This window comes from Oenanthe melanoleuca, chromosome 19 (genome assembly GCF_029582105.1).
Source record: "Oenanthe melanoleuca isolate GR-GAL-2019-014 chromosome 19, OMel1.0, whole genome shotgun sequence".
In the NCBI taxonomy this organism is placed as follows: Eukaryota; Metazoa; Chordata; class Aves; order Passeriformes; family Muscicapidae; genus Oenanthe; species Oenanthe melanoleuca.
Genome location: NC_079352.1, coordinates 6,936,996 through 6,960,736, shown reverse-complemented (window position 1 = coordinate 6,960,736; position 23,741 = coordinate 6,936,996). Strand labels below are relative to the sequence as shown.

The following is a 23,741-nucleotide window of genomic DNA, read 5'->3' as shown; positions in this document are numbered from 1 at the left end:
GTTCCTGCAGGGGAGGCAGCATCCCTGTCCCCATATGCACCTGACCCTGGGTATGAGGAACCCCCAGCAGTGCCCCAGGAGCACAGGGGTGCTGCAGCTGGCCCTGTTCTGCAGGGGAGGCAGCATCCCTGTCCCTGGCACAGCAGAGCAGCAGTGAGTGCCTGCAGCCCTGGCCTGCCCTTGTAGGGTAATCTGTGCATGGAGCTACCTTGGCTGGGTGCTGGCAGAGGAATGTGTCCCCATGGGCCAAGTATTCCCTTGAGCTGTGGGATGCTCTGCAGGAGAGTGGTGCTGCACCTTCCAGTGCTGGAATCTCCACAGGGGATTTTACAGCTCTGCTGCTTTGCTTTGTGTTGTTATTTCCCCCTCTCTCCTGTTTTTTCATACATGTCAGTGTGTGGGTGCTTTAGAAATGGAAGAGCAGAGGGAAGCTGTGTTGGTGCCCTGGTGTTGCAAAGGGGACAATTTCCTTTTTGGTTTTCTCCTGGGCTCCAGGGTCTGGGCTGAAGCTCAGGGTGTGATGGGGGAGATGTTCATTTTTCTGAGCTACAAGGGCTGCAGTGTTTCCCTTGGTGAAGGAGGTGATCTGGGCTGGCAGTGGGAGCCTGCATCCCTCCAGCAGCACCTTTTACAGGAGCTTGTTGAGGAAAGTCCAGAGCAGTAAGGAAATCCTCCCCTAAAGCCTCAGCTGTCCTTGGAGGAGCTAAGCTCACGTTGCTCAGCTGCTGATTTACAAGTGCTGAAGGGCTGTGACACCCCTGGTGTGAGGCAGCATCCAGAGGGACCAGGACCATCCCATCATCCCTGCAAACATCCCTCCTGCTGCTGTCACCAGTGTGAGGAAGGACAGACAGACACTGGCTTGCAGGGACCTGCAAATGTGGGAGCTGGACCCTTGGCTGGTTGCAGGGCTTGTGGAAACACCTGACTCACTCCATGCCAGGATTGTGTTAATTTAGAGACCTGAGAGCAACTTTCTGAAGAGCATCCACTGTGGTTAAACACTGCAGCCATGTCCCCTTGCTGCCCCTGCCTGCCCATGCCAGGGCATCCTCCCCCTGTTTGCACAACCATGGGGTGATGTGTTCGGGGAAGTGCCATGGTTGGCAAGTTACCACTGGTGTGTCACCTGGTGGGGACTGTTCAGCTGCTGGAGGAGAGGGAAGGAGATTAATTTTGATTATTGCAGTGATATTTAACACAGTGCAGTTGCCACCATCCCTCCTTTACACCAAAGCCTGCAGTGTCATCCAGAGGGATGCTGCCATCACAGCAAACCATTCCATCCCAGGACACAAGGGCTGGGCTCTGCAGCCAGCACTGGAAAAAACTTTTGGCAGAAGTTGCAAAAAAGCCTTTTCCCTCTCTCTTGCCTGTTATTTATTAATTCCCCTGAAAGCTTGTTGGCACCAGGGCTGGCAGCAGGCATGGAGCCCCATGGGTGACCCCGGGCAGGACCCTTATTTATCAAGGGCACAGGAACAGCAGTCCCCAGTGAGATGTATTTTGTGATGTGTGCAGTGATGAAAGATAGAGAAATACTGACAAAATATTCATGATAAGGGATTTTTCTAACTCTCCTTAGCAAGTGCTGCTTCTGGGTGGGTGTTTTTTTAGGAAAAAAATCTGTTCTGGGCAGACCAAGCTACCCTGGGCTGGAGGGCAGCTGCTGCCTCAGGGATCAGGGACACTCCTGTCAACTGCTTGGAAATTTGGGATCTAGTTGCTGTTAGTCAAGTTCTGGCAGGGATTTTGAGGCTGCTCACATGGAGTTCAAGCTGGATACCATCCCTTTCCTACAGGCCATGTGTTGCCTGTTACCTTCCATGTCCAATCCCTTTGGAGGGAGGGAGAAGGTAGGAGGGCAGCCCTGGGACAGTGGCTGTGATGAGGGTTGGTCCTTGCTCGTTGTTTTAGAGGTATTTATGGGTGTAGCTACATGGGTGGTGGTGTCAGCCCGTGGAGCAGTGTCTGTCTGTGGCTGCAGCAGGGCTGGGGCTCTGGGGTGGGTGGGAGGATGCAGTGAGCTCCCTCCTCTCTGAGCCACGGCTTTTCCCTGCATAACATTAGGAGCAGTAAGGAGGGAATCTGCCTACTCACCTTCCCACAGGGCTCCATCTCATCCCTTTTCCTACCTCCTGCAGAGACCCTTCTCACCCAGGGACCAGCATCCTCCTGCCACAGCTGCAGCCAGGCCAGCTGGGTACAGACAGCATCCCAGTTCCTCTGGGATCAGCCCAGCAGCAACCGCTCCTGGGAACAAAAACACGGAGCTGGTTTGCTTTTGAACCCTCACCATTAATTTTCCTTCTCTTTTTACCCTGTTTTTCAGGAGAAGAGGACAAGAAATGAGCGACTCGAGGGCGGCACTCCGAGCTAGAGGATCCCTGGCTTGTGACTCGGACTGAAGCCTTGCATGTGTGCCCAGGCTGCAGCCAGCAGGACATGCATGCGTCCCACAAACACGGGTGAACCTCCAAAAGAAACAATCCTGACTTTGTTCTGTTCTGTAGCTTTCTTTTTCCTGTACATAGGAGTGCAATTACTGGACAGCTGGTGCAGAGTTTGGGGATGGAGCTGTGTGGATCTGAATCGTTGTTAACGTGGTTCCTTGGGATTTGTTCTTGCCAAATTCGAGACCCTCTTTCTGATTTTTACCCTGGCTGAGTGAGCACAGGCAAGGTGGCCTTTGTGAGAGAGTAAGGCAGGTGGGATTTGAGGCCACATCCTGCAGTGGGATGGGATGCACAAGGTAGCCTCAGGGGCTGGGTGAGGGCAGGGAGAGAGGAGAGGGGCTGTGTGTTGGGGTTGAGCCTTGATGATGCCCACAGCTGAGCTGCTGTGCTCTGCTCCAGGGGCTGCAGCAGCTGGGCATAGCTTCAAAGTGTGTCCAACATTGGTGTGAATCTCATGGATGGGTGTTTATACATCACATGCATGGGGTGGAAGGTGAAGTTCTCCCTATTTATCATGCTGTCCTGTTTGATCCCTGCATTTTGGAAAGCCCAGCACCTTCTCAGGCTCATCAGCACCAAAGCACAATGAAGTCCTGTCTGTTCTCCAGCTGGCATCTTGCTAGATCCCATCTGCACTATGTAAGGCAGTCCTTCTCCTTGTAGGGGCAGCCAGGTAAAGAAAAGCAAGGGGATGCCCACCTTGCATCCCTCATGTCCACCACTCCTTCCTGGTCACACTTTCTTTCCTCAGTGAATTTTTAACTATTTCCCTAGCAGGAGTAGAGCTTCAGTGTTTAGGAGCACATCCATGACTTCATGTGCTCTGCTTTGGAGAACATCACTGACTTGCATAGGGCATCCTTGCCTAGGGATCAGGATGGAAATGAATGTATGCTTGTACATATCGTGGTCTTTCTCTGTGAGTGGTGTTTGTTGTGGCATCCCTTTTTGTAAGGCACCAACTTTATCTTGCCCTCTGGGCATTTTTACCCAGCAGGAGTGAGGGTTTGTAGATCAGGAGTGGATTTTGGGATCCATAAAATTTATCTTTATCCATTGAGCTGCGTTAGCTAAGAAGCTGATAGTGGTTGGTTTCTTCTCCAGCTCTCCAAATCCTCCTTCCTGTTTTCCTCACAGTCCTTTAGGATCCATCCTGATGATATTTAGTTAGCCAGAGCCTGTATCTTTATTTTCTCTTACATTCCAGCAACAGCACTAGAGCCAGGGTCTGGGATAGCATTTGCTCCTTTGCTGTTGGGTTTTCTCTTTTACTTTTTGCCTCTTAAAAGCTTCCAGTGTTTCCCTGTATCATCTGGGCAAGACCCTCTCTCCTTCCATACAGTAGGTGCCAAATATCATCCTTCCTTTCTTTTCTCCATCACCAGCATTGAAGATGAGCAGAGCCCCCAGACCAATGGGAATGTACAGAATTGTTATACTACTGAGCTGATTTATTGTACAGAAAACCTTGCATGAAATGTTGTTACTGTATTTAATATATAATGTATTCAAGGAATTTTAATATGGAGCTCTTTAAAAAGATCTTTATAGATACTCTGTGGTTAGAAGATTGTTGCTGATTTTTTAAAATCTTATTATACTTGGTCTTGAAGAAGTTTTATTTTTCAAATGTGTTCTGTCTAAATGACCTAATCAGTTGATCCCACGGGATAACTAATTCCTCTTCAAAGATTTTCACCATGGATGAGACCCACCCTGGTGCAGAGAACCAGGACATGACCCAGGTACTGTATAAGCCTTCAAAATAAGGCTTCAGTAAGACTGTAGACATGTGATTTGCCCTTCCTCAAAAGGGTGGATTTCACCTTATTTTAGTACAGGTCACAGGACTAAGCTGGGAAAGACATCCAAGATGATTGAGTCCATCTCCATCGCTGTGTGCAGAGAAACAACCAGTGGGAACTCAGTCCAGTTCCAGCTCAGTGTCACCAGAAGAAGCAGCTTCTCTATTTCTCTGAGGCTAACCACCAGTTTGGGGAAAGCTGGGCTGGATTCAGAGCCTAGACTGGATTCAGAGCATCCCAGCCCTGTTTGGAGGGTCCAGCAGGGCCTGCAGCTGCCCAGTGGCATCTGCCTGGCACTGGTGGCCTTTGTCCCTTGTGCCTACAGGAACCTGCTTGGTCCATCCACCACCTGAGTTACACTGCTTTCCCTGGACTTAATGTCTGGTGGAGGATTATTCATTTCACCCAAATATGTGTGGTGTGGAGAAGTTTCTTGTATAAAAGCCCAGGCAGGGTCAGTCTGTCCATGCAATCATTGGGTCACAATTGTGAGTTACCAACCCCTGGGCCATCATGGGCAAGAAACCAGAGCTGTGTCCCAGCTTGTTCTTTCCAGCAGCAGCAAATTGCATTTTATTTCTATTGTGAGCCTTCAGATCTATCTAGAAAATAGCCCAGGTGATCTGCACTAGAGCTGCCTGGAGCAGGTGGCCCCCTTGCTAGGAGGGACCACTTTGACACGTCCCCATTTCCCCTTCTGAATGGTTGACCACATCTCTGGTCCCTCCCCCCATCCTTTAATTCCTTGGAGTACAGGTTTCACTCCATACTTTTGATTACAGGGCCTTATACTTCAAACATCTTAATGAGGTTGAGAAATATCCATAGATGTAAGTACTTTTTTCCTTTATTCTTCAGTGAAAAGTCAGGATAAATAACAGAGTAGTTATTTATTGCATGTGTGCCAGCAGCAGTATGCTGGGAGCTTTTACAGGCTGGAACATGTTCTTATGTGAACTTGGAGATCCCAGAGCCAAGACCATCACTTTGGGATAGGCTCTTGTGTCTTACCAAGGCATCTGACTGTGCAATACAAGGGAGATGGACAATGGGTGGCTGTTTTGCCCTAAAGCTTTTTTTAGAAAGCAGCTTAGGGGCAAACCTCTGGGATCCTTGCTTTTCTTGGCAACAGAAGTTAGGAATTATTTCCTTTTTAGTTTTATTTTGATGGTGCTGCCTGGCATATTCTAAGTCTATAAATAAAACTCAGATCTTTCCAGCAAGACCTTTAGCATTGGTGGGCTGCTGGGACAGATCCTCCACGAGATGCAGGGTGTAGGATGTGCTGGATGGCAGCATGGGATTATCCATGAGCACTTTATATTCCTTCCTCAGGGGCCAAGCACCATGCTGGGGTACAGCCAAGGTGGGAGGGAAAGCTCCTGTGCTCCTGGGGTAAACACCAGTGGGATCAGCTGTGGAAAGTCTTTTGTACTGTTTTGGGATATTGTGTCATTGTGGCCAGTTGGTGGCTGAGCTCTTCCCCCTGTGGTGTGTGATCCCATGGGGAGGCAGGTTGGAAAAGGAAAAAGAGGAAAGTGCTGCACCCTGCATTTTATTTATGTTGTGTGGCACAGGTCTGGGTGAGGTTTGTGTTTGTGTGTTTGGGGTTTTGGCACTGTGAACATTCTGTGTGTGTGTTTCTGGTGATGCTGTGCTCAGCCAAGGCTGGATGGCACCACCAGGCACTGGGGAGGGCAGCAGGAGGGACAGGCTCTGTGGTGGGGCTGGGAGACTTTGTTCCTGTAAGAGCATCAAATCTGGGATTGAGTGGGATTTTCTGCTCACAGTGTGGAGGGCAGAAAGAGGAGCAATAGGAAGACTCAGCATTAATTTTTGGACCTTCTTTTGTACATCAGGTTGATAATACTGCTTTCCAGTCAGGGTCCTGCTCCACCAAAACTCATTGAATAATGGTTTGAGCTGTGCAGGGGCCCTGGCTGGGAGATGTTCATGAGGTTCAGTGACCTTGGCATTACAGCACTCCTGAAACTCAAACACACCAGAGTCCCCCCTGCCAACTCCTAAAACTTACTTGATTTTTGCTTTTTGGACCATACCTGGCATGGCCATCACTTTGTATCAATGATGCCAGAGATTCAGCCCCATCTGGGCTCTTTCTCCTCCCTTTTCTGCAGGGGCATTTTCTGTCGGGGAGACAGCCTGACACTCAGGATTTTGGCACTGACCAAGGAGAGGGCTTTACCCCATGCAGATCTTGTGTGGCACAGTTGGGGTTAGGATTTGCAGGGCTGCAGTGAGGAGGAGACACAGGGTAGGCTGTGCTCCCTGGACCTGTTCTTGTGGTGCCATTCAGCTTTTGGTGTGAGTGGGGCATTAAATGAGCCAAAATCTGTGTGTGCCTGGAGTGATGGGCACTTGGGACCAAGAGGGGGGTGACCACTGGACTGCCAGTGGGTACCCTCAGTACCTTCAGTCTGGGAATATGCTGATTTTTTTTATATGAGATGCCTGAACAGCCAAATGTAGAAATCTCTGGGATTGTGCTTCATAGCAAACGGTAAATTGTTATATCTTGGGGGGGTGGGATGGTGTTATCTGAGGGGTAGAACTGAAAGAAATGAGGTTTCCTATTTTATTATATGAGAGATATTTTTCCACTAAATTACCACTTCCTAAACCGTGTCCTTTGACTGTAAACAGCCAGGTGTGCCGGGAAGACGTGGGAAGGCTCCTTGTGGTCACATCCATACAATCCACTCTGTTCACACAATATTGGGCTGATTTGTTTTATACTTAGAAAATTACAGAAATAAAGCAATTTTACTGGATGACTGTGGAGAGTTTTTTGTCTATTTTGTTGTTATTGTTTTACCTTTTCTTTTTTCTTTTTTTTTTTTTTTTTTTTCTTTTCTTGTCCCATTTGTGGCTGATTTGGGGGACATTTGGGAGCCCATGGAGCCATACGGGAGTGCCTGAGGACATTCTTCAGCCGTAAAAGGAGCTGTGCTCACCAGACCAGGATTTCTTGTGGGTTTTCAGAGGAGCCAAACTAGAAATGGAGCTGAGTTTGTGCCTGGCATGGGATGACAAAGGCAGAATGAGCGGAGTGGCATAATACGACTGTTGGGAATTTTTGAATTCACTCTTGGGGCACAAGAATACAAATAACAGTGCTAATTTTGACTGTATCCAGAATAGTCATCACCTTATCTCCCCTAGCTGGGAGGGGAGGTTTAAATAAGCCCTGTAATAACCTCCACAAGAAATAATTGGGAAATAAATAATAATTAACTAACTTGGCCTCCTCTGGAGGGATGGCATAGGGCTTGGGGCCATGCATTTCCATCTCATGGTGATGTTTGAAGCAGAAAATCCTGATCCAGCTGCAGGTCCTGTTTTGGAGCAAATCTGTGTTCATGGCAACATCCACCCTTGGTGCTTTTTTGCTGGGATGTGGCCCCATAAGTCCCTTCCCAAAGCTGTGAGCAGGACAGAGGTGGTGCACAAGGTAAGCCAAAAGCTTTGTAACCCATGGGGGGTTACAGAGAGGGACATGGGATACCCTGACACATGCTGGTTTTGGGAAAAGACCATTGCTTGGCCTCCTCTTTGCTGGTGCAGACTAATGTCAGAGCAGGAGGAGCACCCCTATCATGGCTGGAGGTGACCCTCAAGCCAGCCCATCATACCAAAAATGCTGTCTCACAACACAGCAGTGAAGCCAAAAACCACCTCAAATTCCCCACCTGATGTTGTGTCAGTCCCTGGACCCCTGGCACCATCACCTGGGGCTATGCTTGTCCTTTGAATGCATGGTTCAGAAAACAGGTGTTACCCTTCCAAAAAGGGTCCCTGTATCCCATGGCACAGGTCCAGCCCCCACACTGGATGTGCATCCACATTTCTGGAGGCCACAATGGCCACAGGGCCATTGACACCTTTTGGTACCCCCAGCACCTCAGGTTCATGTTTGCTTTGGCATCAGCTAAACTGTTGCTGAAGTATTTCCAGGGAGATGTGTTGTCACAGCAACGGGGGACGGAAATGCCACTTCTGAGGGGTGAGTACCACCAAAAACATCATGTGCTGGGGCGTTGCAGCACGGGACAAGCACAGAGCCAAGCCAGCCCTGCTGGGAAGGAGCGAAGAGAGGTCAAGGACAAGTTAAAATTGGAAAGAAAACTGAACATGCTGTTTTGTAAGACCTTGCTTGCTCCCATCTGCCAATTTTTTTCCACCCTCCCCTTCCCATTGCCAGTGGTGCAGGGTAAGCACCTCCTGCAATGGTGAGGGCAAGGGGGCTGTGGCAGCCAAAATTACTGGGAAAAGCCACCAGCTCTCAGGGGCTCTTCTTGGCAACTTTGGCCACAGCAGGTCCCCCCTGCACCACCATCATATTTTAAACCTTGCCTCTGTGTTACTCCTCCCCATCCACGGATCTGCAGCGTGCCGCGCATTTTTGTGCTGAAATTCAGAGCTCGGTGCTAGACACTGCCAAGCATGAGTCTGGGTTGTGTAATGAGCTTCATCTATTATTTTTATGTTTTCTTTTCCCCCCATCAATGTCTGAGAGCCTGGGAATACCTGGTAGCATTTATGCCTTCCACAGGGGTGCTTCCTTGGCTGTGGGTGGGCTTGAGCCCCATGCAGGGGTTTCCAGAACCTTCTTTGTGCTCCAGCAGTTCCTTCCCAGCTCAAAGCAAGGATGCACTTGCAATTCCAAATATTTTACTTAAAAATACCAGATTTTTCATTTTTCTCTCCAAGCACAGGCTATGTGCAATGGGCAGGGGGAAGGAGTTCCTTTCCCAGCCATGGATGGACTCCTGTGCTAGCCCTGCACAACACTGCCAGGGATACCCTTGGAGGGTCAGCAGCCCTCAATGCCCTTGGCATCTGGCCCAGCTGGAGCTGGAGATGCTGGAGGAGGCCAAACCCTGGCACTGGGGACCAGTCAGTGCCAGCTGACCCAGGAGGGTGTTTGGGAAATCTGGCCCTAGGTCTTTACAATCTCAGACCCAAACATTTGCTGTTTCTGCTTCCCTTTTCCCCACCTATAGGCAGTGGAGCTAGATGGGCTCATTTTCCTTATCTCTACCTGGTTTTAGAGTCATAGAATCACAGAATGGTTTGGTTGGAAGGGGCCATAGAGATCATCTTGTTCAAACCCCCTCCCATGGTCAGGGACACCTTCCACTAGACCAGGTTGCTCAAGGTCCCATCCAGCCTGGCCTCAAACACTTTCAGTTCTATTCTGTGTCCTTGTGTTGTCCCACTTGGTCCTTTGTTTCTGTGCTGCTCAGGTCAAGTCCAAGATTCAGCACTTTCTGTGCCCTAGGCAAGCCCATCCTCAGTGCCCAGGACCTCTGCAGAGGAGCTCAAGGTGAACTCAAGCTGCCACTGCTCCTCCAGCAGCACTCACAGCTCATCACTCCAGGCAGGGCACCCCCAGTGCCTCCTGCCTGCTCTGCTTGGAAGAGGCCAGGAGTACAGAAGTTATTCAGAGGAGATAGCTGTGAGTGTATTGAAGCACCATACCAATTGGTGTCTGTGGGAACCTGAGATAAAACCATCCCCAAAATCCCAGATACATGTGGGTATTGGTGCAGAGGGCCATGGGACACTCCTACACAATAGGCTGATAAAAACCTCTTCCTCTTAATTCTATTTTTAGCTTTCATTTGGGTAATGCTTTTATTATCACATTTAGTAATGCCTTTATCATCACAGCAAACAGACATCCCAACCTGGCCTCAGGACAGCCCAGTGCCTGCACCACAGCTGGAAGCATCAATGATCTCAGCTCTGTGGCCAGTGAGTGGCAGGCTGGGCACTGTCCCTCGATAACCAGCTGGCAGGGACAGGCAGGGGTGTTGGCAGCCACCAGGGCACCACTGCAGGGCGAGCAGTGCCTGTGCAAACCGCCTGCATTCCGTGGGAGAAAGTCATTTAAGGAGTGGCAATCCCAGGGATGGCCTGGGTGTGGGAGAGGTGTGGCCCTACAGGTGGTTTTTTCCAAACATTTGGATGCTGTGGCCATGCTGGGTGCTGGTATCAGCCCAGGAAAAGGTTCAGGTTCTCCAGGTTGGGGTCCTCTGCTCTCCACATTGCTCCAGACACGGTCCAGCCCCACTCACCAGCTGCAACATGGCTCCAAGAGATTATAAAATGGCAGATGCACATTATCTCCCAATGGAAAGTATTTTAGCTAAATCCATGCTATAACCACTTTATTAACTCCAAGTACCAGAGAGGAGGTTAGAAGTGACTCTTTTACAAGTCATTTTGCTGTTAAATTTAGCTGTCCTATTTTCATTATCCCCATGGCCTTGGCAAGGGTGAGCAGCCTTCCCTAAAAGGCCTCGTTTCATACAGTAAGTTATTTGCTTCTCTCCTGACAGATATCTAAGCTTATAAGGTTTGTCTGCTCCGCTCAATAGCAGTATCAGCCTTCAATCTGTGTGATTAACATCAGCATTTTGTATTTGCTTTTGGCTCCTTGTCTGACAGCTTTCCATGTTGCTGAGGACTGGGGCATTGGGATTGCATCACGTCACTTGCAACGTGGGATCATCTGATTTTGATTCCCAGGCTTCATGGTGCGCCCAAAAGATTCAGATAAAAGATTCAGTTGATTTTTCCCCAGTTTTCCTTATTGCCCAGCAAAGGTAATTGATTTGTTCCACTTATTTCACAGTTGTCAGGTCTGTAATATATTGAGTCGAAAGGTTGATGTGACAGTGAGCAAGTGAACTTGAGAGACGGTGATGCTAAAAGAAATATTCCTGAAAGGAAAGATTTATCCCAGCAGGTGAAGATGTTCCCTGCTTCCAAAAGGATTTCCTCCTGCAGGGAGGGCCTTTATTCCAGACTTGGTGTCTCAAAGTGTCTCCTTCGAGGCCAAGGGAGGCAGCAGATGAAATGGGACTCATGGAGCCTGTCCCTGCCTGGAGTGCTGAAGCAGCTGGGAGCTGGGATTTCGGGGGAAAACATCTTCTCTTTCCCCCAGGAACAGAGCCCCAGTGCTCCCTGCTCGGGGTCAGTGCTCCCCAGCACAGAGCTCACCCTGCAGGGCTGTGCCCTGGAGCTGCCCAGGGGATGCACTGAGAGCACAGGGTTCCCTATCCACAGCCTCTCTGCTTTCCCCAGCAATGAGCCAACCCCCTTCAAAGCTCCCCATTGTGGCTCTGGGCCCCCAGATTTCAGCCTGGCACTTTCAAATCCAGTCTCTTTCCCAGTGATTTTTGTTTGAAGTGGTGTCTGCATCGCCCTGCTGAGCATCGCTCGCCGTGACCCCGGCTCGCCCGGCCCTGCTCACTGCTGGGTCATTCAGGAAATGCTGGAAATGCTTCCAAATGCACCCAGCCCAGCCCAGTGCAAGTGCTGGGAAGGAGCCAAGCCCCAGCTGTCTGGCCTGGCCACGGGAAGGGGCCAAGCTGGGCGCCCTTCTGCTCCGTGGGTCAGCCCCGAATTGCTGAGCTGGGCTTTCTGGTGCTTCCCCTTCTTTTCCCAACCCTTTTTCTGGGGCAGCTTTTGGGAGACAGAGTAGGACATGGGCTCAGGACACACAGCCTGAGGTGGTAAGAAGGATGATAGCCCAATCCTAATTCCTAAAATCTCTCCCAGGACCCCCACAGTCTCCTCCATCCCACTGCTGTCCCCAGGAATGCATGTGCTCTCTGCTCATCCCGAGCCCTCGCAGCCTCTCTGTCCCCAGGGATGCTCTGCCTGGCGAGGGAGCATCGCTGACGGGCAGATGGCTTCGTGCTGGTGGCATGTGGGCTTGGCAGCAGGGTGGCCCTGCACCCTCCCACACCCTGTCCCACCCCCAGACCATGTAGGGCACCCGCTGCTCCCAGCCCTGAGCTTATAGGAAGAGGAAGCCTCATCCCTGCGCAGAGGAGGAAACCCGACAGCCCAGATGTGCACAGAGCCACGCCGATAGCATTCTTATTTTCTTTTTTTTCCCTCTGCAAACAGAGGAGCTGCCGGAGCGGCGGCGGGCAGGGCCGAGGCAGGGCGCAGCGAGGACACAGCCCTGGCACAGCCATGGGGCAGAAGTGCATGGACAGGCTGTCCTCCTTCCTCTTCGAGTATGACACCCCTCGGATGGTGCTGGTGAGGAACAAGAAGGTGGGACTGACCTTCCGGCTGATCCAGCTCATCGTCCTGGCGTACATCATCGGGTAAGGCTCCGCAGCACCTGCCTTCCCTAGAATTAGTGCTTTGCCTCTGGGATAAAAAGCAATGGAGAGAGAAGGGCTTCTATACCCCCTGTATCCCGGAGCAGGGGGGTGTTGCTAATGGCTTCACATCCCTCTGGTTGTGGCTGCTCCCAGGCAGCCCAGTGTCCCACCATGGCTCTTGTAGGTGGCTGCTTAGTCCCCATACCCTCCCCAAAAGCTACTGGATGTGTGGGCTGCAGGCTCATCCCTGCCCAGCCCTGCTCTGCACACCAGGGCTCCGTCTCCTCGCTGAAGAGAATCCAGATCCTGCTCCAGCTGCTGGACGGTGGCCTGAGAATCTGTTGTTATTTTTATTTTCATTTATATTAAATAAGAGGCATCTGGGGCCAGTGCAGTGATTTGTGAGACCCAAGCGGCTCAAGACAGGGCCATAAATCTCCCTGTTCACCACTCTGACGCTGCGGCCGAGACGCAGTTTGGCTCCAAAATTCCTGGTCTTATTTGCTTCTGGGAGGCAGCTCCAAAAACCAACGTGGTGCAAGGGCATCTGCTTAAAAAAGGCAGTGAGTGGAGCAGGGGGGATCAGAGCAGGGTGAGGATGTGTGTCCTCAGGTGCCCCAGGGCTGTTGCTCCTGTCCCCTCAGTGTGGGATGATGCTATGGGATGTGATGGGAGACCAGCACCCTTTCATGGGGAAGGGCCCCAGGACAGGATGTTTGAAAGGGAAGGGGGTGTCTGGCCATGAATTGGAAAACCTGGTAATTTTTGGGGTGCAGAGTGTCTCATGCAAAGGAAAGACAGTGGCTCCCAGGCCTCAGTGAAAGCAAGTTGCTGTGGGGAGCAGAGGTGCCCATCCCTCCTTCTAGCACAGACTCCCTGGAAAGGTAAAAACCTTCCCAGAGGATCAGTGTGGGACCCTCACTTGGTGCCACCCTGCTCATAAGCACTTTGGCCCCCAGGGGTAATTCTTATGCAAAACTGCAGCCGAGATCTTAAGGATGCTCTGTTGCAAAGAGTTTTGCACTGGCGTTACTGGGAGAAGCTTTGTTTTTCCTCAGAACTGGGTGTGTGAACTCCCAGTGCTCCAGTCCCAAGTGTGGCTGGGGGCAGCTGCTCCTGTGGATGGGGAACTGGCACAGGTGGTTGTGCAGAGCAACTAAGGAAACGTGGCTTAAGCAACTTGGCTAAATCGAGACAGGCAACCAGGAGGGAGCAGGAAGAGAATCAGCCAGGGGCTACAGCCAGTGGCAGAGGGGAGGAATCTGGCATAAAGTTGCTGTAATTCCCGTTTTTCCTGGTTTGTTGGGATCAGGCTCCTCTAGCAAGGGGCTGTCTCTGATTGCAGCTGCCCACAGCCCCAGCAGCCCCTGGACCCCTCACTGCTGACAGCACTGCCCCCAGTTCCCTTCCCACAGCACTACTCACAATTCCCTGCCCACAACACTGCCCCCAGTTCACTGCCCTCCCCAAGCCACAATGCCTGAGATTTTCTGTCCTTTGAAAGCAAATTTGGCAGCCAGATGTGTATTTATTTACCATTCTCCCAGCTTTTGTCCCCCCTGCATAGCAGGCACGGGATGCTCATGGAAATGTGTGGCAATGCACAACTCTGCTAGAAGGACATGGGTAGTGCCATCAGTGCACACAAATGGGGCCAACCACCCTGTGAGACCCCATGTCACCCCTGGGGAGCAGTTCTTTCCTCTGAGAGCTATGATAAGGTGATATCATTGCTGGCCAGGCACTTTCTGGGTTTCACTTTCTGAAATCTCAAATGCAAGGAGCTGCAGGCTGAACCACAGGATGAGGCCAGCAAGGGAAGAGGGCTCTGCCACATCAGGGAGTGACACCAGTGGACTTTTACAACCTGGGCAGGACTTGCTGCAGCATTTACAGCCTCATGGGAAATTGTTTTCTTTGTCATGACCTTGGCTTTGTGGCAGGGGAGGTGGGGTTGCCCTGTCCTGTGTGTCTGAAGTCAGCTCTTCCAGAGGGGGATAAGGTCAGCAGCAGAGTCTGTGCTGGAGGCTGATCTAGGGAACATTCTGTCCCTGGTGCTGCCCCGTTTTGCCCTCCTGCAGGGAAGATGCCCACTGTAACCACTGTAACCCAGTATGGTTTCTGCCTTGGAGAAGGATGTTGGAGCTGGGTGTCCCAGCTGGGGTGGCAGCAGTGCTGAATTTCTGCTCCCATCCCCAGGCACTGGAGCAGATGCCATGCCTGAGATCCTCTTGCCCTCAGTCCCAAGATGCTGATGTAGCTGTAAGCTAAAAGCTCCCTCTCTGAGAAGCCCCCACAAGGTCCAGCACCAAACAGAAAACCTCCAGATAGCACCTGGGGCTCCCCATTTTCCCTCTGCCCATCAGGCAGGTGTCAGAGGTGAGGCTGACACACCAGGCTGGTGTAATGGGCTGTGCCATGGCTAGGCTGCTGTCTCTGTCTCAGCCAGCAGGACCAGTGCCTGCGGCAGTGGGGACAAAATCCAGATCTCTCCTTTTTTAGTGCCGAGAATGCGCCGCGCCGCCGGCAGCACTACCCGAAATGGTCGCTTGCCCATGTTTATCATCTCCCTGAGTCAGAGTTAATCCAGCAGCAGCTTGTTTATGCTGTAGGTTAAATAGTGTCAGGAACCTTCCCTAATGATGTGTGATGGGCTGGGAAAGGCAGGCAGAGCCCTGTTCTGGCCACAGCAGTGTCCCTAACCCGCTCCTCTTGTGGAGCACCATGGCTCCACATTCCCTTTGCTGCACGGGGAACAGTGGCTCTGGATGTGATCATGTCCAGACTCAGCTCTGTGTTGGCCTTGGAGGCATTGAGTTTTGGAGAGTTCCTCTGCAGTGGATCAGGAGATCAGGAGTGTCTGAGTAGGTCATTGAGACCAGCAAGCTGCAAACCTGCTGTAGGCTTTAACCCCAAATGACTGATGGCTATTCTGCTCCACCTGCCTTCACACACCCTCAGCCACAAAACGTGTCCCAGTGCCCAAAACACACCATCCTGGCATGAAAGTCAGGTCCTGCAGCTACCACATGCCTCAAGTAAAGGGTAGGAAAGTTCAGCAGCGTGTCCCTCATCCAGCAGGAAGAAACTTGGCAAATGATTCCCCAGGTGAGACTTGGTAGAAAAAGCCCCAGTCCACAGGTCTGTGCTGAGAACTGGGCCCCAGTGGAGGAGTGCTGTGGCCATGCTCACCCTGCCACCTCTCCCTGTCCAGGTGGGTGTTCCTCTACGAGAAGGGCTACCAGTCTCAGGACAGCATCGTCAGCTCGGTCTCAGTGAAGTTGAAAGGGCTGACACTGACCAACGAGAGCGTCCTGGGTCCTCACATCTGGGATGTGGTGGACTATGTTTTCCCACCCCAGGTAAGGAGTTGGGTGGGTGGGTTAGGGATTTGCTTTTGTCCCAGTGGATGCTTTTCCCCGTGTGCTGGGGTGCAGATGAGTCCTTGCCATAGCCTTTCCATGGGCTAACCATGACAGGGTGTCCCTGGGCTGGAAAGGAGGTTGCTCCTGTCACAAACCTCTGCCCAGGTTCTCCCTGGGGAGCATTTGGTATTTGTGACCCACTATGGCTGAGGAGGCACATTTGAGGCTGCCTCCAAAAGGATCAGGGTTCCTCCAGTGCCTCTGGAGCAAGTGGGGTCCTCCACTGTCCCTGGGGCTGGTGGCACTGCAGGTCCCCACCCAGGGAGAGGCTCCTGACAGAGGAGACCCTGTGCTGGCTGTGAGCTCCTTGGCTGTGTCTCCACAGGGGGACAACTCGTTCGTGGTGATGACCAACTTCATTGTTACTCCTGGACAGAAACAAGGAACCTGCCCAGAGGTAAATGCACTGACTTCCTTCAGTGGGCCCAGCTTCTGTAATTCGGGGGGATTGTGGTGGTGTCACTGGGGAAGACTTTTTCTGACATTGGGAAGTTTAGTAAAGACCAGAGCCTGGCCCCATATCATTGTTCCTGACTCCTGTGTGCTGAAAAACAGGCAGCATCCATTTAAGTTTTCTTCCCTTTGAGATGATCAAGCAGAGCAGACTTGAGGCTTAAATGAAAGCATCTGCCTGGAGTGAACAAATGGCCCCTTTTTTCCTGCTTTATCTGGACAGCCTTGGTTGGGAAGCAGAGTATGGACAAGGCTCTGGCTGCAGCTGAGCAGTGTACCCTGCAAGAAAAGTGCTGTCTGGTGAGGCAGGAGGGACAGAGGGGTTGAAGCTGCAGGGTGGAGTGCTAAGAGGTGGCTGCTTTCTCCAAACAGCTGCCAGATGCTGGGCTGTGCACACGGGACAGCGACTGCAGCAAAGGCAAATACAGCCGGCAGGGACAAGGTATGGCACACCCCCTGGGATGGGCCCTGCTCTTCTGGTGAGACACTGAGAAAAGCTGCCTGCTGGGCTGTCACCTGCCTGGGGGACCTGCTCTGGACAGGATTTAGGAAAAGCCTCTGACATGCTGGTTGAAGTTCTCACCTGGACTGGTCCAGCTCTGCTCTTTTGAAAGATACCTGAGCTGGAAACAGCTCAGCCAACAAAAGGTTAATCAGGACTAAGGCATTTCCCCCCAGCTGTTGTCCTCTTATCAGCTCAGCATTTTCTTAGGTGTGTTTCAACAAGAAAAATCCCCTGTACTGCATTGCACGAGAAACCTCTGCCCTGAGCTGAGAGGCCACAATAAATTTCCTGTTGTAGAAAGGTGCCAAAGCCCTGAGCATTTTGTGTGTTGAAGCCCCAACCAGGTCCCATCCATCCCAGCATGAGGCTGAGATTTCACAGGATGCAGGGGTGTGAGCAGCTGTCTCCCCCACAGGGCTTATGACTGGCAAGTGTGTACACTTCAACAGCACAGTGAAGACCTGTGAGATCTTTGGCTGGTGCCCTGTTGAAGTTGATTACCATGTTCCCAGGTAAGGAATGATGTTGTTGCCCTCTTTCCCACTTGGTGTGGGGCAGACCAAGTTGGGGCTCTATGGGATGTGGCCAGGACAGCCTGTGTTGTGAAAGACCAGAAAGGGAAGGGGTGAGACCAGCAGTTTTCTGGGTCTGCTTGTCTCAGTTTGGGTGAATTTCCACAAATGGGGTTTTCTCTAGAGCCTGGAGAGCCAAGTGATGGACACAAGTCTACACTTGTGTTTTTCAGCCCTGCCCTGCTGTCAGAAGCAGAGAAGTTCACCTTGTTCATCAAGAACAGTATCACCTTCCCCAAGTTCAAGGTGTCCAGGTAAGGAGAGGTTTAGGGGGATGGCTCCTGGTTGGTTCCAGCTGTTCCAGCTGTGTCCCTCAGAGGAAACCGTGGGTTCAGCTGGATGGGTGTGACTGGGTGCTTGGTACAGAGGATTGCAAGGATTGCATACTTCATCATGGATCCAGGACTACTCTAACTGCTGCTCATAGGAACTGAGACATTTCCCTCCCAAACCTGTCCCACCTCAGCTGGTAGCTGTAGTTACTGGAAAGATTTCTGGAATTAAACTATCCAGAGTTACCCTCACAAGTTGAACATGAAAATACTAGTTTCTCTGATTCTTAATTTTCATTCTCTGAAGATAAAATTAAAATATCACAACGTCAGATAAGCTTGGTGCCAGAGTCCCCCTTAACATCACAGATCCCATCTGTTTCAGCCAAGGGTGGGGTTGGCCCCTTCCTGGCAGCACTGGAGGAAATGCTGCTGGCTGACGCCACACTTGTAAGAGGATTTGTGATGGCACTGACTATATATCTGATTTGGAACAAATTAACAGAAGCTATTTGTGCTGAAGACAGCAGATTCTTCTCTCTAAGCTGATCTTAGAGAGGTTAAATGTCCTGGCAGCCAGCATGCTTGGCAAAGTCCTGGGCTGACCTCACACTGCACCCCAAGAGGTGTTTGGGAGAGGGGATCCCCCCAGCTGCAAGGAGAGGTGGCCTGTGAGGACAGCCTGAAAGGACACAGAGAGGGAGCAGGTCCTGGCAGTGAGGGTGGCCAGGCTGGCTGCTGTGGCAAGGGCTGTGCCAAACCCAGCTGGGCTGTGGGGAAACTTCCTGCCTTTAATCACTGCTGACAATTAACTGCTGAGCATCAGTAATGGGATCAGGTTGAGCAAGGCACAAGTCTTACAAAACCATAGGCTTCACAGACAGGATATTTTCAGGCAAAAGAGCAGAGTGGGATGGAAGGCAAGAAGTTGCCTTTCCTTTTAACCCTTGGCAGTAGGAGATGGCAAACTCCAGCCAAATGTAAAAGGTGTGGCATACACTCACTGTCCATCAGGTGTCCCAGATAAGAATTGTTGGCTCTTGGAGCATTGCCTAGCAGAGCCCATGGACAAGCTGGCACGTGAATGGGAGAGCAACATGGACTGGGGGAGGGACTTAGAGGTTCTTTCCCACCCAAATGATTGTGTTACTGAGAGTCTTCCTCACTCTCTTTTCATTCACAGGCGCAACTTGGTGGAGAGTGTTACCAAGCAGTACCTGAAGAAATGCACCTATCACAAAGTCACTGATTCCTTATGTCCTGTGTTTGAACTGGGATACATAGTGAAGGAATCTGGTCAGAATTTTACCTTCCTGGCTGTTAAGGTACTTCTATTTCAAATTATGTTCCTTGCTGTTGATGGGAGAGGGACACTGGCAGTGCAATCATCCCCAGCTCTCAAGATGATTTTCTGTTTTCTCAAGAATTCTTGAGAAAACAAAAGTGTCAGAATTATCTCATAAAGATTATTAATCTCCTTGGACATGGCCTAATATTTACGTTTTTCTTGGAAACTCTTGAGAAGATTTGACCCACTGGCAGTAAATCCCAGGGTTCAGCTTGTTTTAATTTGAGCAGTGAATAACTAGATCTGTGTGGCCAAATCCCATCTGACTAAGATAGGAAATCCCAGCTGGATGGTCAAATATTGTTCATTGCACAGTGCTAACTGCAGTCTTTCCCCAGGCTCCAAAATGCAGCTTTAACTGGCATTCCTCAGGGTGGTGTGTGGGAGTATCTGCTATCTCTGCACTGCAAAACCTGGGGATAACTTTGCCAGACCCTGAATAAAATCAGAGGCTCACATATATGAACATATATTGCATGGATTGGATCAGATGGCCCAAAGAAGCTTTGGCTGCCCCATTCCTGGCCAGGCTGGACAGGACCTGGAGAAAACTGGTCTAGTGGAAGGTGTCCCTGCCTGTGGCAGGGTTTGGAACAAGATGGTCTTTATGGTCCCTTCCAACCCAAACCATTCTAAGATTCTGTACATTAAAGGTGCAAAAATACAAGCCTCTGGGGCTATTTACAACCTGGAGTGAGCTCAGGAGGGAGGAGGGTCTCCTGCATTTCCTGAGGAGTCTCTTGGGCATAATCAGGCAAGGGAAGGGTCAGAAAGGATCTGTGGTGAGCACTGTTGCTCAGGACCATGCCTTGGGCACTGGGTTTTGATCACAAACAAGAGGGCATGGATTTATTTGTGTGTCCAGCACTCAGGGCAGAAACAAGAGCCTCTGCAAGGGGTTATGTACAGACCACAAAGCCAAGGCTGCTCAGGAAGGCTGAGGCAGCAGTGGGGTCCATGCATCCAGAGAGCCAGGGCACCTCATGGCATTGAGACAGGACATGTTTGAGGAGGGAAAGCATTTCTCTGTGTGGGCCAGGTCCAAGGAGGGGCAACCTCATGACTCCCCTCTTGGCTGCAGGGTGGAGTGGTGGGCATCACCATCGACTGGAACTGTGACCTGGACTGGCCCCTGCGGTACTGCAAACCCATTTACCAGTTCCATGGCCTCTACAATGATGACAGTAATGTCTCACCAGGGTTCAACTTCAGGTAAGGAAATGCCAGTTAATTCTCCAAGCCTAATTCAGAGGTGACAGCTTTCAGGTTCCCACTCAAGGGATGGTAGGCCAGAGACTGTCCCTCAAAAATACTCACTATCTTTGCAGGGCCAGACAGCAGGACCAGAGCTTCTTTAAATTTCATTAGAAAAGTGATAATACACCCCTTGGCTTCAAAATTGCCCATTTCCTTTCCATCTCCTCCCCCTTGCAGGCTCTCCTGCTTGGCTGAACTTTTGGGAAGCCCATTGAAGCACTGTAGATGGTGTAGGATCATCTCACGTGTTCTCATAGTCTCTGTCCTCTGCTCTGTGTGACACTGTCACTAGTGCTTCACCAATATCTGCTGCACACAGAACCTGGGGACACCAGATCAAACAGCAGGAGCTGGAACTCCAGCCTGCAGGCAGAAAAACTGAGGCACAGAGAGGAGAGGTGCCAACAGCACAGCTCCTTCAGGGGGTTTAAGGAGAAGTCAGGAGCAGGTCTGTGATGGCACATTCCCAGATCTTTGTCCAAGATGCTGCAGGGCTGCAGGGGCTGTTGGGCACCCTGCAGACCATTAACAGTCACCATCCAATTGCACAGATATGCCAAATACTACAGGGAAGATGGGATGGAAAAGAGAACACTCTACAAGGTGTTTGGGATCCGGCTGGACATTTTGGTGAATGGCAAGGTAAGGGTGGATCCTCTGGATCCCTGGGACACAGTGCCATGTCCTTGGGCAGGTAACAGCTCTGTAACACAGAACCACGGTCCTGTGGCATCAGGAAAACTAGTGTGAATGCTTTCCTTGGGTGCTGGCCTGCTCACAGGTACCCTTGGGAAATACTGGGGAAGGGAAGAGAGGAGGAAAACATGTTTTATAGGTCACATCTTTCAGCTTTTCAGTTTTTGTCTAAAAACTTTGTGATGGGAGTGTGGAAGCTCAAAACCTTTTACTGGTATTTCCAAAAGCTGAACATTTGCTTTTTTCTATTTTGTCTTTTTCTTCCCACTGGGAGAGAAGGCTTTCCTTATTGTGTTCCCATGGAGAATATTCAAAGTGTATACTTTTGTTTGGTTGCTTGGTTTTGGTTGAGCTTTTTATATGAAAAATACAGGAAGGAAAGTAAGTTCAATTTATTTCAGCCTAGAATTAACCTGCAATATTTTTCTGTTTGACCAGCTCTTTCCCAGCTCCTGTTTCTCTGTGTGTTGTGGCTGTGGTTTGGGTTGCTGTAAGACACTTTTGCAGAGCCCCACCTACAGCTAGAGCACCCTTTTTTTTTTTTTTTTTTTTTTTTTTTTTTTTTTTTTTTTTTCCCTGGGCTGACTGTAACTTATTACCTATTTTCTCTGACTTTATCCAGGCAGGCAAATTTGACATCATCCCGACCATGACCACAATTGGCTCTGGAATTGGTATTTTTGGAGTGGTAAGTTCAGATATTTCCAGCCTCTATATGGAGACTCTCAAATTATTCTTCTTGCCTGTGACATCCGTGGGAAGTGTCCTTGAGCTGCTGTGAAATACTGGCTACAGGGAATCAGAGGATGGGCAAAAGGGGGAAGGGAGGTGCTCTCCTGCCTAGATAGCTCAGGAAAATAGATTCCTGCTGGTCTCTGGCTGATGTGGGTTCTGCCTTGCTGATGAAGGGAAGGCTGGCTCTCTTGGTATCCTGGTGGTTTCAAGCTAGAGCTGGCATTGAGGGAGGGTGTGCAGGTGATTGCCAGTATTTCATGCAGGACAGAAACCAAGAGTCCAGTTTGGTTATGGTCATTAAAGGCCTGGGCATGGCTCAAAGGGCTCTGCACTTACCTAAAGTGGAAACATGTCATTTCTGTTGACTTAAATCACCCACCATTGAACACAGCACACTTCACTCCTGTCCTAAATGGACATTTGGAGGCTTCAGCAACTACCTTGTTATGGGATGAAGCAACCCTAAATTGTGGGACAAACTGGGAAAAACTGGAAGTACACAGTGGTCCAGGTGAGCTTGGAGGGCAACTCCAAACCTAACTGCACTTTGATTCAAGGCCTCTGTCCTCTGTGACCTGCTCCTGCTGCATTTTCTCCATGGAAGAGACTATTACAAGCAGAAGAAATTCAAATATGCAGAACAGGAGCCTGTAAGTAACAGTGAGTGCCTGCCTGAGAGGCTCTTGTGGGGGAGTGTGTGGATGTGTGCATGAGTAATGGTGCTGTAACACAAACATCCACGCTGAGGGGCAACCAGGCGCCTTCCTGAGCCCTTGGGACTCTTGGAGACGGGATCCATGAATCTCCTCTCCAAAATTACTGAGATGTTGTGTGTGACTCATGGTTAATAACTAAGTTTATTCTCTGCCTTTAACCCCAGATATTCCAATATCTGGTAACACTTGCATTGCTTTAAGGGAAGCAGGGGGAGATCTGTGCTTTAGCAAACTAGAAAATGTCTCTTTTTTCTGCTCTTTGAGAACATCTCCATGAGCATGGAATGTTTCATGCCCTTTAAAAGGACACAAAAACAGTTCCCCTCAAATTCATCTGAAAATATGTGTTACACTGGGGGTTAGGAGTTGCTGCCCAGTTACATTTTCCCTGGCATTGGAAAGGAGCAGGTCTGTAAAAGAATCCTTGTTTTCTCTCATTTAACCCTCAGTCAAAGTCACATAAGAAGGAAAAGGAGCCAGACAACACACAGTGAGAGGTGAGTGGTGTTTCCCCAGCCCTGCTAGCATACATCTGGCAGGGATGAGGGCTATAGATCGTGGGGCTATCCCAAGGCCTGTAGGAAGTAGGAGGGTTTCAGGGAAGGCAGCAGGGCTCCAGGGGGGCTTGGAGGAGATCTGAGCTGTGGGCTGTAGTGCCTAATGTGGGGGCAGAATTCCCAGCATAAGCAATTGCATGGGCAGCAGGAGATGCAGGATGTGGGACTGACATCACATCTTTGATGGCAGCATCTCTTGAAGAAGGGCACTGGGGGGCAAGACACCAGAAATCACTGTGCACCTCTCTCTCAGCAGAATCCACACTGACTGACAAACCTGCACCCCTCTTCCTCCTCCTCTTCTCTTGAAACTCAGTGGCCATCCCATCTGCAGCCACAAGACCAGCAGAAGCAGCGTCCAGCACAGCCCATGGGAAGGTGGTGCCCTGCAGCCAGGGCAGGGGCTGGCTGGCCAGCACACAGCCTCTAGTGGGACGTGCCATGATGCTGTGGATGGGTCAAACTAAGGGATCCTGGGGCCCTGTGCCAGCCCTGCTGCAGGGCACTGGCTCTGCTGCCTTTGCAGGCCCCTCAGAAGGGCTCACACTGCACCCTGCCTGCTGTGCCAGGGCTGTGCCAGGGCTGTGCCAGGGCTAACACTTGCACCTGCAGACCCTGGGGAGAGCACAGCTGCCTCTTCTGCCCCAGAAGCACCACTGGACAGTTCCAAACTGAGAAGGGGAGGGAAGGAGAGCTGGCAGGAATCAGGCCCAGCCTCTTTGCCGGGGAGAAAAATGGTTATTTTGTAAGGATGTATTTTATTAAAAAAAATAAACCTTTAGTTTTTCTACTAC

At 50.6% G+C, this 23,741-nt stretch overlaps 2 protein-coding genes across 4 annotated transcripts in view; both read left to right on the top strand.

Moving 5' to 3' along the window:
- Positions 1-7,053, top strand: part of ATP2A3 (ATPase sarcoplasmic/endoplasmic reticulum Ca2+ transporting 3) — a 53,520-nt gene extending 46,467 nt beyond the window's left edge. For both annotated transcript variants that reach the window (XM_056506650.1, XM_056506649.1), the window contains one exon: positions 2,333-7,053. In XM_056506650.1, coding sequence (XP_056362625.1) covers positions 2,333-2,352 — 20 coding nt within the window. In that variant the 3' untranslated portion in view covers positions 2,353-7,053. The remainder of the gene's footprint in view (positions 1-2,332) is intronic.
- A 5,034-nt stretch (positions 7,054-12,087) lies between these two features.
- P2RX1 (purinergic receptor P2X 1) lies at positions 12,088-23,741 on the top strand. 2 transcript variants are annotated; one of them, XM_056506874.1, is made up of 13 exons: positions 12,088-12,411; positions 15,626-15,773; positions 16,162-16,233; positions 16,662-16,731; positions 17,210-17,306; positions 17,540-17,620; positions 18,822-18,963; positions 20,068-20,198; positions 20,795-20,885; positions 21,562-21,627; positions 22,232-22,324; positions 22,840-22,887; positions 23,204-23,741. In XM_056506874.1, exons 1-12 carry the CDS (start codon positions 12,275-12,277, stop codon positions 22,882-22,884), a joined length of 1,173 nt encoding a protein of 390 aa, XP_056362849.1. In that variant the 5' UTR covers positions 12,088-12,274; the 3' UTR covers positions 22,885-22,887; positions 23,204-23,741. The 2 variants fall into 2 exon arrangements, with proteins under 2 accessions (XP_056362849.1, XP_056362850.1); XM_056506875.1 differs by having other exon boundaries at positions 12,092-12,411; positions 23,201-23,741.

Coding starts and splice junctions, on each gene's coding strand:
- P2RX1 (XM_056506874.1), top strand. CDS start 12,275: ATGGGGCAGAAGTGCATGGACAGGCTGTCCTCCTTCCTCTTCGAGTAT. Junction 16,234..16,661: donor AACAAGGAACCTGCCCAGAG/GTAAATGCACTG, acceptor TTCTCCAAACAG/CTGCCAGATGCTGGGCTGTG. Junction 17,621..18,821: donor CCCAAGTTCAAGGTGTCCAG/GTAAGGAGAGGT, acceptor TTTCATTCACAG/GCGCAACTTGGTGGAGAGTG.